The sequence below is a fragment of the Tachysurus fulvidraco genome, chromosome 19, assembly GCF_022655615.1.
Source record: "Tachysurus fulvidraco isolate hzauxx_2018 chromosome 19, HZAU_PFXX_2.0, whole genome shotgun sequence".
Taxonomy (NCBI): Eukaryota; Metazoa; Chordata; class Actinopteri; order Siluriformes; family Bagridae; genus Tachysurus; species Tachysurus fulvidraco.
Window position 1 is genome coordinate 10,012,686 of NC_062536.1, and position 12,593 is coordinate 10,025,278.

The 12,593-nt window shown below is 36.7% G+C and overlaps 1 protein-coding gene across 1 annotated transcript; it reads right to left on the reverse strand.

Moving 5' to 3' along the window:
- Positions 1 to 2,492: 2,492 nt before the first annotated feature.
- Positions 2,493 to 11,721, reverse strand: LOC113645617 (sodium- and chloride-dependent GABA transporter 2-like). The gene is made up of 15 exons (XM_027151327.2): positions 11,509 to 11,721; positions 10,998 to 11,171; positions 9,878 to 10,012; positions 9,622 to 9,762; positions 9,425 to 9,512; positions 7,959 to 8,091; positions 7,005 to 7,139; positions 6,104 to 6,207; positions 5,645 to 5,769; positions 5,376 to 5,488; positions 4,777 to 4,914; positions 4,362 to 4,464; positions 4,032 to 4,132; positions 3,491 to 3,661; positions 2,493 to 3,119 (listed from the first exon to the last, which is right to left on the reverse strand). Exons 1-15 carry the CDS (start codon positions 11,513 to 11,515, stop codon positions 2,970 to 2,972), a joined length of 1,818 nt encoding a protein of 605 aa, XP_027007128.1. The 5' UTR covers positions 11,516 to 11,721; the 3' UTR covers positions 2,493 to 2,969.
- Positions 11,722 to 12,593: the final 872 nt, after the last annotated feature.

Below are 12,593 nucleotides of genomic sequence, written 5' to 3' on the forward strand. Positions count from 1 at the left end.
GCACCAGTGGTTTCTATGAGTGGTTTAGAAGAGGGCGGGGCGCATGCACACTTCGTGGAATCGATTCATCTTCCCTCGGATAGTAATGCCGGTGAACGCGATGACGTATTTTTGACAGTTGTTTTGCAGACGTTTTCGTGTGTGAAAAAGAGGTGTTGTGAAAACAAGCGTTGTGTGTGTAAACTGTCATAGTCGTACATTATGCAGTTGTATTTTAACAAACACACAAAATCTCGTATCTGTAAACTGTCGTGGCCGTAAATTTTGGGATCCAACTTCACAAAAAACATAATTACGTACAATAGTTTTAAATTACGCACAACTAAATTAAAATTTACACACAATGCTTTGAATTACGTACGATTATTATTGACAGTGTTTTTATTCCATATATTAAGCTCAGTGTTAATGCAGTACTACCTATTACTTCCTGCATAGTCACTCGTTACCAACAGACCATTATTTTAAAGTGTTAGCACAAATTTCTCTCTGTTATTAGTGATAACTAACCCGCCATTTCGGCGCCAGTGGTTTCTATGAGTGGTTTAGAAGAGGGCGGGGCGCATGCACACTTCGTGGAATCGATTCATCTTCCCTCGGATAGTAATGCCTGTGAACGTGATGACGTATTTTTGACAGTTGTTTCGCAGACCGTTTTCGTGTGTGAAAAAGAGGTGTTGTGAAAACAAGCGTTGTGTGTGTAAACTGTCATAGTCGTACATTTTGGAGTCGTATTTGAACAAACACACAAAATCTCGTATCTGTAAACTGTTGTGGCGGTAGATTTTGGGATCCAACTTCACAAAAAACATAATTACGCACAATAGTTTTAAATTACGCACAACTAAATTAAAATTTACACACAATGCTTTGAATTACGTACGATTATTATTGACAGTGTTTTTATTCCATAATTTCAGCCAATCGTCGGCAACATCGAGACTTCGAAGAGAAATGATCTGATTGGTGGGAGTACCCTGTACCCTAAGTACCCTGGATGCACTAGATAGCTTAGCGCTAGCTAAACGGTACACATCAACATTGCGCTCTGAATGCAGAGAGTCGATTCCTATTCGAAATGCAGAGAATCGATACATTTGACTCCAAGAGTCAAGTACGAAAGTCACTTTAGAAAGAGGCCGTGCATTATTATATATCATTTTATATATATATATATATATATATATATATATATATATATATTCTTTTGTAGTGATAAAGACATAGTTTTCTCGTTATCTCGACATAACAATAGTTGTATTGTCGTAATAACGACATAATTTTCTCGTGATCTCGGCATAAAAGTAACCTTGCTATGCTTTTATCATCTGTAATGTTTAACCGTAAGATTTTTGTCATATTGTTTATGGGAAAAAAATAAAGGATTAAATCAGAATTAAAAAGAATTAAATTACTTTCATAAATGTTATATCAAAAGAGTTGATTCCTTTGGGAATAAATATTTGACTCAAAAGCTTTGGAATTGAGTCAGAGTCGACTCTTAATACCAATGCCTAAAATTAGACTGGGAAGCTCCTAAGAAGGCTGGTATTGACCTATAAGCTTTTGGCAGTACTTTCAACTCTCAAACATGAATGTGCTACTGCTCTAAATATATAGGGAACAGCGTCAAGGTTCAAGTAGTGTTCATCCATTAGCTTGTAAGCTAATATATAATGTGATTTGGTGTACATACACTCACTGGACATTTTAACTTCAACATCTGCACAGCTGCTCATTACATTCAGTTAATGTTCACTTCAAAAATACAGAAAACAGATGATCGCACTTGACTCTCACTTCTGTTTCAACCTACTGTCACTATATGTTTGTTTCCCACATCATTCCATTCAATATTGCCTCATTCTAATGTTTAATGTGATCATTTACTGCAGCTCTTGACCAGAACTCTTGATCTGCATGATTTTTGCATGAATGAGCAGTAATACAGTTGTTTATATTAAAAGCATATAAAGTCAATTGTTATTTATTATCAAACTGTTCTACACATTATATACATGCTGTAAACCAAATTAATTAATGTAATTGTTGCATCAGTTCTAAGCCATTATGACTGAGAGGTTATCCCAGTAATCTCCAAAGTATGCAGAAGTCAGGTAGACGTACATATTGTAGTATTGTATATTGTAGTTTACAGTATTTGTCTTGTCAAAGTATTCCATGCTTAAATGTATTTAATAAATATGGCATCTTAAAATGTTTATTAAAAGAAATAAAGGATGTGGTTAAGGTGTTGGACACTGAGTTCAAATCCCACGTCCACCAAGCTGCCACTGCTGGGCCCTTGAGCAAGGCTCAGTTGGATAAAACAAAATAAAATGTAAATCGCTCCGGATAAGAATGTCTGCCAAATGCCACAAATGTACAACGTGCAAAATAAATAGGGTCTACAAAGGTTGACGTACTTGAAATTACAGAAAGTTCTTCTTTTTTTTCTTCTCCTTCTTCTTCTTATTATTATTATCATAACATTCTTGGAAAGATGAATGTCCTTTAATCGCACAGGCTTATAAATTCACAAATATATATATTTTGATTCCAAAGTAAAGCATATAGAAAATTAACAACAAAATACTCAGTGAACAGTATATTCAGATCTTTAACAATGCTACAGATCACGAACAAAATTAATGAATAGTAAATAACAGACATTTTAGAATTTACTACATTAATAATACTGTATGAATAAAAAGCCTAGGGCATTAAAATGTGCATGGGCTATTCTACAGTCATGTGAATCGGTATATTGTGCACAGCACTTGCATGTAGTAATGCTCAGTACAAAATTGTTTTAGTCCTTCTAAGTGAAGAAGGGAGGCACCAGCATGTAATATCATGGCAAGTCTCCTGATATAAAACCTCTCTGGCATTATTTCACTCTTATGGCTGGCATATGTGAAGTATGCTCATGAATAACTATCACGTTTATTTGGCTGTGAAATAAAGTTCTAAAGGTTTGTGTCTATCTGATGCCCTGGGGGAGAGCCGTCTTTATTAGTTGAAGCTGATTCTGCCATACTGAAGACAGCAAGCAAGCTCTCCTGTTCCTTCTTGGTCCTGGGTAAATCAGAAGATGGCCTGATGAGGATCTGTATGCGCTACACACACACACACACACAGAGTTACACACAGAGTCACACACAGAGTCTCACACAGAGTCTCACACAGAGTCTCACACAGAGTCTCACACAGAGTCTCACACAGAGTCTCACACAGAGTCTCACACAGAGTCACACACAGAGTCACACACAGTGTCACACACACAGTGTCACACACACAGTGTCACACACAGTGTCACACACAGTGTCACACACAGTGTCACACACACAGTCACACACACAGTCACACACACAGTCACACACACAGTCACACACACAGTCACACACACAGTGGAAAATATTTGCTTTTAGGTTCTACTTCTACTATAATGCATGAAGCCTCACAATATCAGATTTTCAAGGTATCATACCTCTTTTAGTGTTCCTTTTGTGTTGGCAATTTTGTAGATCATCCATGCAGGAATGCAGAGCATTGAGGACAAAGCCAGGAGCCAGCCTACTGCATAACCCCACCAGGGATATACATACTCATTGTTGTATTTAAGAGGTGTGTATTTGATGAGGGAAAATGCAAAAGTGCCCTAAACAGAAAAAGAAAAAAAAAAGATTTAGTGGGTAAAAAGCAGCAGTTTGCTTCAATGTGGATTGTATAACTGCACAGACTACTCACTATCAAATAGTACATGAAAGTAAATATATATATATATATATTTACTTTAATGTACTATATATATATATATATATATATATATATATATATATTTACTTTCATGTACTATATATATATATATATATATATATATATATATATATTTATTTATTTCATAGTTATCTGTATTCTGAAAGTAAATAAAATGTAATCGGTTTCAGCAACAGCCTTTCCCAAATTATATAACCAGCAAATGTGATGTATTTTGTAAGACTGGGTTAAAGTAATAAAGTGTGTCTCACTATGCAGGTGACTGGGGTGAAAAACATCCAGCAATACTTAATTAGAGGGCCTGGGCGGTAGCCAATCATATCCTCCATATTATCATAGAAGCGATCTGCACCTGAGAAAACAAGATCAAATAAAAAAAACAAGTAAAAAAGATCAACAAGCAGAACCACCAGACTTCTTACACATTTCACCCAAATCCGTACAAAAAAAAAACAAAAACATTTGAATATCAGAGGCTCTGGAGATTTTACATTTATAGATAAGATTAAAAAAAAATTCAAAAGAAATCACACAATATTCTTTATCCTTTTTGAATTGTATTGTCTCCAGCTATAACATACCATAAACCCAGGCAATGCAAACTGTTTCAAATATAGACATGAAGAGCAGACACATTCCCGAGGCTGCATAGTAGTCAAAGAGCTGGAAGACGTACATCCCACCCTGTTTAATGCAGATCAAATGTGTAGGTTACGTTTAGTCAAATAGTTTCGAAATGAAAATCTACAACGATATTTGCTCAAATGGCTCAAAATCAGATGCATTCAAATATAATCAGATGTGTTTTCTAAAAGAGCAACACAAGGCATTTTTCATGGTAAACCATCATTTTAATCATCTAATTCTCACCTCTGAAGCACCTGAGCTATTTTACAGTACATCATTCACCCTTTTAGGCTAGAGGCACTAAATGGTTATTAGATTGACCATACTTAAACATCTGCTTCTTTTTCCCTTCTTGTCAAACTGACTTACTTCCATCAGCATGATAAGTCCCACGAGAAAGGACACGATGCACACCACAAACAACAAGAGTTCCCTGCGGTTCTTCCGGCGAAACACAGTGGGATACATGTCTACTATGGCTGTAACCAGGCTCTCGACACACACAAACTATGGTAAGAAACATATGAAAAACAAAACAACTGTTTCAGGTGACCAGAATTGTCTCATGGTTGTTACAACTGTGAAAGTTTGTCCCACTGTTTAGAAAATGATGATTCAAAAATGTCAAAATGAGAACAAAAAAATTAGATTCCTAAAAAAAAAAACAGTACTTGGTGTTGGAAAAAATGTAGGTTTATTATTTTAGCAATTATTATTTTCTTTAATGAGTATCTGTAGGATGTAGCTTGTTAACATGCCACCTATTTTAAATCTTTCCACACAAAGTAAACTGACAGTAAATAGTTAGACACAGTTAAACAGGTTTAATACCTTTGGTCATAAAGGCTTTGTCTATAAACATATAAACTCACAAATACATGCAAAGGAATTCACAGCAATGCCTAATTCTGGGTAGATGTGGGGCAGAACTGAAGGGATTTAGGTCATGGAAGTGGCTAAACACTAACCTGGCTGTCCAGTCCGAGGAAAATAATCATGATAAAGAAAAAACAGGCCCACAGAGGAGAGAAGGGCATTAATGTTACAGCACGAGGGTATGCAATGAAGGCAAGACCAGGGCCTGAAACGCAGCAGGGTAGAAGTGAAAGATATAGTTAGTTACAGTACTATTGATTTACATGTGCTGGAAATCATCAAGATAATGAACAAACATACACTCAATCCAATCTCATGCAAAAGTTGAGATCGAACACGTCACTTCCCCAGAGAGACTTACCTGATACAGCCACTTCTGAAATAGGCACATTCTGCTCATATGACATGAATCCAAGGATTGAGAAGATGGCAAAGCCAGCCACAAAGCTTGTCCCACTATTTAAAAAGCACAGAGCTAAGCAGTCCCTGTGACAGATAGACACGTTTATTAAGAAATCAGTAATTAATATACAACTCACTAAAACTGTGCCATAAAATGTGACCAGGTTGAACAGTTCAATCACTGGCAGTCTTCAAACCTACCTAACTATAAAAAGCTACCTCTTTCTGAAGTATTTAAACTAGCACTTTAAAAAAAATGTTGATTGTTTGTTGTCTTATCTAGCTATATTTCCTCCCAACAGAGTTTTTAGACTGATAGTATTCTTAGTCTAGAGAACCAGCATAAGGACATATTCATTGAAGGAAACACTTGTCTATTTCTGGCAAATGCTGTAAACGTAAATGTCATATGTAATACCTGTAGCAGTTGTTGTTGTACTTGTTGTAGCTCCCTAACGCTGTAAGACACCCCAAGCACAAGGCATATGAGAAGAAAATTTGTGTTCCTGCATCCATCCATACCTGAACAAAAAATATAGGAGGACATCACTGTAACAGTTAACAAATCAGATCTGTTTATGAATTAGTTCGTGCTTCTGGATTGCTGTTGCATTTTCTGATTTACTCTTAAGATTTGTCTTGTTTTTGTGTTTTCTAAGTTGCATGCTAATGTTTTCTCACAGTGTGCCTAAGTGAAGTAGGATAAGTTTAGAATCGCATACAATAGAAATAATAGAATTTGTGAATAATATACTTAAGTGAATAGTTTACGGATAATAACTGCTCATCAACCTGTTAAACCAAACTGAAAAAATATTGCTGTTACTTAATAATAAGAATAAATGATGTCAGTATCATTTTTTTAATGATTTTTAACACCAACCATGAAGAACCTGCTGCCACAAACAGTAAGCTATGTCTATAATAAGGTGTGGTGCAACTCTGAATGAACAATCTTGCATTGTTCCTATCAAATCCATGTCAAACATAGCTCCCAGAGCACAGCGTTCATACTGTAGTCGCCAGCTTGCTGTGACCTTTGAAAGAACGTCACTAAGCAAGCAAAGCTGATTTAGAACACTAAAACAAAAACATTTCAACTATGTGTGTCTGGGATCACTTTGTTTGCAATCACCACTCTGTGATCTCCATCCCAGGACCCAGATGGTCTCAGTAAACACTCTGAACGCCGACTGAGGGTCTCGACATCAACTGAGGCACTCAACATCAACTGAGGCAACTGTCTGTTGACTCTTAATGCACCATGAGAGAATCACTGAACTTACAGGGACATAGTCCTAGGCACGATTGGACTGTACCTGTGGATCAGCTAAACGTCCGAGGTCAGGGTACAGATAAAACTGGATGCCTCTACTGGCCCCAGGCAATGTGAGCCCCCGAACGAGAAGCACCAGGAGCATGACATAGGGGAAGGTAGCAGTGAAATACACAACCTGTAAGAAAGAATACATGTTAATATCTAGTAAGTGGTACATCCCAAAATCATAGGGAGAATAATATGATGAAGGGAAATGACCAAATTAAGGTGAAATGCAGTATTTTAAATGAAAGATTTAAATACCAACATTAAATGATATGACTACAGTATCCATATAGCTATAAATTCTTACATCATACACTTTATCAAAGTTAAAGTGTAATACTGCCAGTAATAACTGACTGGATGCTCAAGCATCTATTTTTCTGTTATACCTTTTATATTTGTTATTTTTATATATTCAGTCACTCTTTTTTTCTGGCACTGTAAGTATAACTAAATATGACATTCAGTGTTGTGCAAAATTATTTCACTGTTTAAACCTTTGCTGTTTCTGTGAAATCATTTGCCATTAATCATTTGTTCATTCTACCATTTTCAGTAGCTGCATTAGCATGTTCAGGGTCCTGTGAATGCTGGGTGTTAGGAAGGAATACACCCTGTAGGGGACAGCAATCCATCACAGGACACCATACACTCTTTCACTTTCTAGGGGTGCACGATTTTGTGTAGTCACCAGCAAAACCAGAGAAAACCACCATGGACAAGGCAAGAACATGTGAAACTCACAGACAGACAGCAACCTGACCTAACCAAGTGTCACATAATATCAACATAAATAAGCTTGTTCCTGGAAGGCCAGAGTTAGTGTTAGAGAATAAAATTAAAACCAACAGCAACATGAAGACCAAGGAGTTATCAAAACAAAATAGGGCTCAACATAGTAATATACTTTTTTGCCACATATTAAAGAGAAAACTTTACAGAGACCAACCTTTCCAGTAGATTTTACCCCTTTCCAGATGCAGAAGTAGCAGAGGATCCAGGCTACGAGCAGACACAAGGCCAGATCCCAATTTAGGGATCCCATGTGGTCGATACCCGAGGAGAGTCTCAACACTCTTCTCCTGTTTCCATACACCAAATAGACATTATTTCAATTAGACTGGATCCCTGTTACACCCGGATGTACAGTCAAATACAAAGGATTTCAAAACCTTTGAAGGAAACAAAATGAAGAAAACAAATGTATACTGACAGAAAATTTAGTGCGTTCCTTCACCACATGAAGCATGTTATAGCATGTTCCTTCACAACAAGAAGTTATGTATGTGAAGGTATTAATGGTGAAAAAAACTTATGTTTAAAGGTATTCGATCGGATTCAAATATTTTCTGATAACTTGTATGTTCAACCTGCTAGTGACTTCTCCTGTCTTCCCAACAGCTGTTCAGTCCCTTCAGTCAGCATTCAAAGCAATTTTTACTGACACTTAATTTTAAACTTGCTTGAGGAATTTATGCCTTTATTCTCACCATATTTGTTACACCACTGATCAGGTCTTCAAGAACCAGTTTATTTTGGATTTGTTTTGTTGTATTTTGTTACAATACACACCAATTTAATTTTTACAGTCCTTCAGATTGGATTATTTAGAAGCGAAGCTTAACATGAAGTGTCATGGTGTGGTAATGGTTCATTTGGTGGTCCATTTGATTCTGAGCTCAGGTTACAGTCTGCTGGGAACTTTACATTCTCCCTGTGTGTGTGTGTGTGTGTGTGTGTGTGTGTGTGTGTGTGTGTGTGTGTGTGTGTGTGTGTGTGTGTGTGTGTGTGTGTGTGTGTGTGTGTGTGTAGGGATAGAGTGTGTGTGTGTGTGTGTGTGTGTGTGTGTGTGTGTGTGTGTGTGTGTAGGGATAGTGTGTGTGTGTGTGTGTAGGGATAGAGTGTGTGTGTGTGTGTGTGTGTGTGTGTGTGTGTGTGTGTGTGTGTGTGTGTGTGTGTGTGTGTGTGTGTGTGTGTGTGTGTAGGGATTCCTCTGGCTTCTCTGGTTTCATTCTGCATCTAAAACATGTCTTTTCTCTATTCTACTCTTCACTAAACTGCCTCTGTGTATGAATTAGTGTGAGAATGTGTGTGTGTGCATGGTTCCCTGTGACAGGTTGAAGTAACATCCAGGGTATATTCCTGCTTCACTCCTAGTGAAGTCAGATCATGTTTAAGCACTTACTGATAAACAAATTAATGTAACAAGTAAATTTCCTTTCTTTTAGGTTCTTTTAGAAAGAACTACAGGATGAAATCTTTTGTACTTACAGTTAAATTAAGTACACCGCCAAGATCGAAATCTCACACAAAATTACAGGAAAAATTATTTCCCCATTATTTTTCCCCTTATGAATTATATATATATAAAAAAACGTATCTAAAAAATCAACTGGTCTGCATTTTAGGACTTACTCCCAAAATTCAATGACAGGAGACGTAGCATTAGCAGGAACTGTGAAGTTGACCGAATCATTCCTCTTATGGAACTCCACACAAGTGTCTTTCAAAAAAAAAAAAAAAGCACAACAAGCAATTACCCAACATGCAAGAATGACAAAATCTATACAAGAAAGAAGAATACATTTGACAGGTCATTTTAGATTTCTCACCTAGATTCCAAACATTTTGACAAGAGGCCCAGGGAAGTTCCCAGGAAAATGAGTGGTAGAAGTAAAAAATGGCCCATGCCAGTACAATGATGTAATAGAAATTCAGTAAGGATACAATGATCTGTGTGCCATAGCCAAGACCTGTGCAGAACATTGTGAGAGAGTAAATAACCACAATAGTGGAAAAGGTCCTTTGAGTCTCAAGGGGAAAAAGATTAAAGAAATGACTGGCTTCATTACTAGAGAAATGTTTTACCTTCAAAGAGAGGGCTGATCTTTCTCCAGCAAGTGACGCCACCTTCGCTAGTGTACTGGCCTAAAGCTGTCTCCAAGATGAACACAGGGATCCCACAAGTGAACAGGAAGATCAGGTATGGGATGAGAAAGGCACCTGCGATTTTCAACAAGGGATAAAAGCTATTATATCATACAGAAAACAAGCAGAATTTGAACCAAAACAATATGGTAGAATTAAAACTACCTTCGTAACTTTTGAAGATTATTAGGTAAACAAAAAAGAATGTGACAGCAGCACAAAATTATGCAGGTCAAAAGCTTCAGGTTCACATCAAATATTGGAATGAGAGGAAAACATTTGTCTCTGAGCATGCCATGATTGTTGGGGCTGGTTGGGAAGATGATGTCGCAAACACTGCAGTCTCGAAAGTTTACACAGCAAAGTGTGATAATGAAAATTCCAGTGATTAGAACGTCTGAGTGAAAACACCTTGTTGATGAAAGACATTAGAGTAGAATAGCCAGAATGGTTTAAGCTGCAAGGAAAGCTACGTTAACCCAAATAACTACTCTTGAGAACAAGGGTAAGCTGAAAAGCATCTCAGAATGTACAAAACAAGAACGACTTGAGGCAGATGGGAAACATCAGCAATCAGGGTCTAGTTCTAGCCAGAAATCTGCCAGGAATCTATGGCAAAAGGTTTGCAGATGAAAATGAGGAAAAGTCTATTCTTTAATGATAGATACATTTAGTATTCAGCATACAGTACATTTAGTAGCTGAATTAATAAGAAAATGGGTTGTTTAAAGGGTGGTCCGTTTTCAAAGACCCCAAAACAGTCACATCAGACAGATGTCTGAAGAAAACATTGGTGGGAAACCAAGCAACTGCTGTAGCACTGAGCTTTGACCTGTAACCTTTAAGATTCAAAAAAGGTGTGAATCTGTAATGCTAACTCAACCTTCAAACCTAATATAGATTTTTTTTCTACAGTATCATCCAGAATGGAGACCTGCCAACCTTGGAAAAAATTTTTGAGTAGCAACTTACTGCAGCGACGCGGCGCGAGGTCAGGCACATTTGCAGACCTGCCAACCTTGGAAAAAATTTTTAGTAGCAACTTACTGCAGCGACTCACCTCCTCCATTCTTGTAGCACAAGTATGGGAATCTCCACATGTTTCCTAGGCCAATGATGGACCCAGCTACAGAAAGAACAAATTCCAGCTTGTTGCTCCATTGACCTCTCTCTTGGATCTTCTGCTCGTCTTCTTCACAACTGATCCCGTTAGCATGGCTTGTGTCAACAGTATCTTAAAAAGCATTTGAAATTGTATTTGTGCTACTGAACATCTCAAGAAGACAAAAAGATCAAGCTATCATAAAAAGCATAGATTCAGTTTATACTCAGAAAAATATTCTATTCTTTGGTCTCTAATTTGACAGATACTTATAATAATAAAGCTCATTGTACCACATAATTTCTCTAATTCTGTATGCCAATAGTACATTGTATCAATGAATGAAAAACCTTTAGAATCAAATCATATAATGCTACCTTGTAGAAAGAATGACAGAATAATCTTTGTTATAAATAATGTAGCCAGAAAATATTCAACATTCTTATATAAATAAGCTTAGCAAACTTACCCTTCATTGCACCGAATCACAACCACAGCAAGTCGGTTGTTACTATAGAAAGAAAAAGCGAGTGAAGTGTGTAATCCAACCTCATCTGTCCTGCTACCTCCCACTAAACCACCACCAGCACTACCACCGCAACCCCCCTTACTCAGTCACACACTCCAGATTGCTATACACTAATGTCTGAGAGGGGTCACAGCATGCAGAATGGCCACTGAGGAAAAAAACTATTTGTGATGACCTATTTAAAAAGATCCGAAAATGCACATGCTTTCGTGACATTTCATAATTTAGTGAGTGTGTGCTTCCCAAATGAGTATTAAACACAAGTTAACTACTATTTGCACATTCTGACCCAAGTCCACATATTTAGGATCAATGAACTTACTTCAACCCCTTCTACCCTGCACATACACCATTTACAGTGAAAAATCTTTGCAAATTTAAGTATATACTAAATACATACTAAATGTGTCAGTAAGAATTCAGGAGGTAACTGCAGTGTATCTCTGTAATAATACAGGCTGTAGTAAAAATCAGGTGTTTTCAATGAAAAAAGACATTGCAAACTGCAAAGGATTTCTACAGAAATGTTCTGTTTCTCTGAAAACTATTGTGTACTATGCCTAATATATAGAATCACCAATAAAATTTACCTATATTCTGTTACTTTATATATATTCTGTTACTTTATATATCTTTAATAATAATAATAATAATAATAATTATAATAATAACAGTAATAATAATAATAATAATTATAATAATAACAGTAATAATAATAATAATAATAATAATAATAATAATAATAATAATAAATACATTTATTAAAAATCAGCTTCAAATTTTAGCTTATGATAAACAGAGTCACGAGGAGCCTAGAATCTATCCTGGAGAACTCAGAACAGAGCCTGGAGAGGGTGCTAAGGTACGTCTTTGTCTTGGTAGAAGAAGCTGGAGGACCTGGAGAAGGAAAGCCTTGAACATGCAAACTCCATGTACACAGGGCAAAGGTGGGACTTGAACCTCCAGCCCCAGAGGTGGATGAGATCGGCTTAACACAAACCACATGTACATAAATATACAAAAAT

Bases quoted from the DNA above. Each gene is read 5' to 3' on its own strand.
- LOC113645617 (XM_027151327.2), bottom strand. The intron at 7,140-7,958 runs GTTGGTCTCTGT...TCTTTCTTACAG, and splicing joins GGGTAAAATCTACTGGAAAG to GTTGTGTATTTCACTGCTAC. The intron at 4,915-5,375 runs GTTAGTGTTTAG...TTCTTACCATAG, and splicing joins TCCTCGGACTGGACAGCCAG to TTTGTGTGTGTCGAGAGCCT.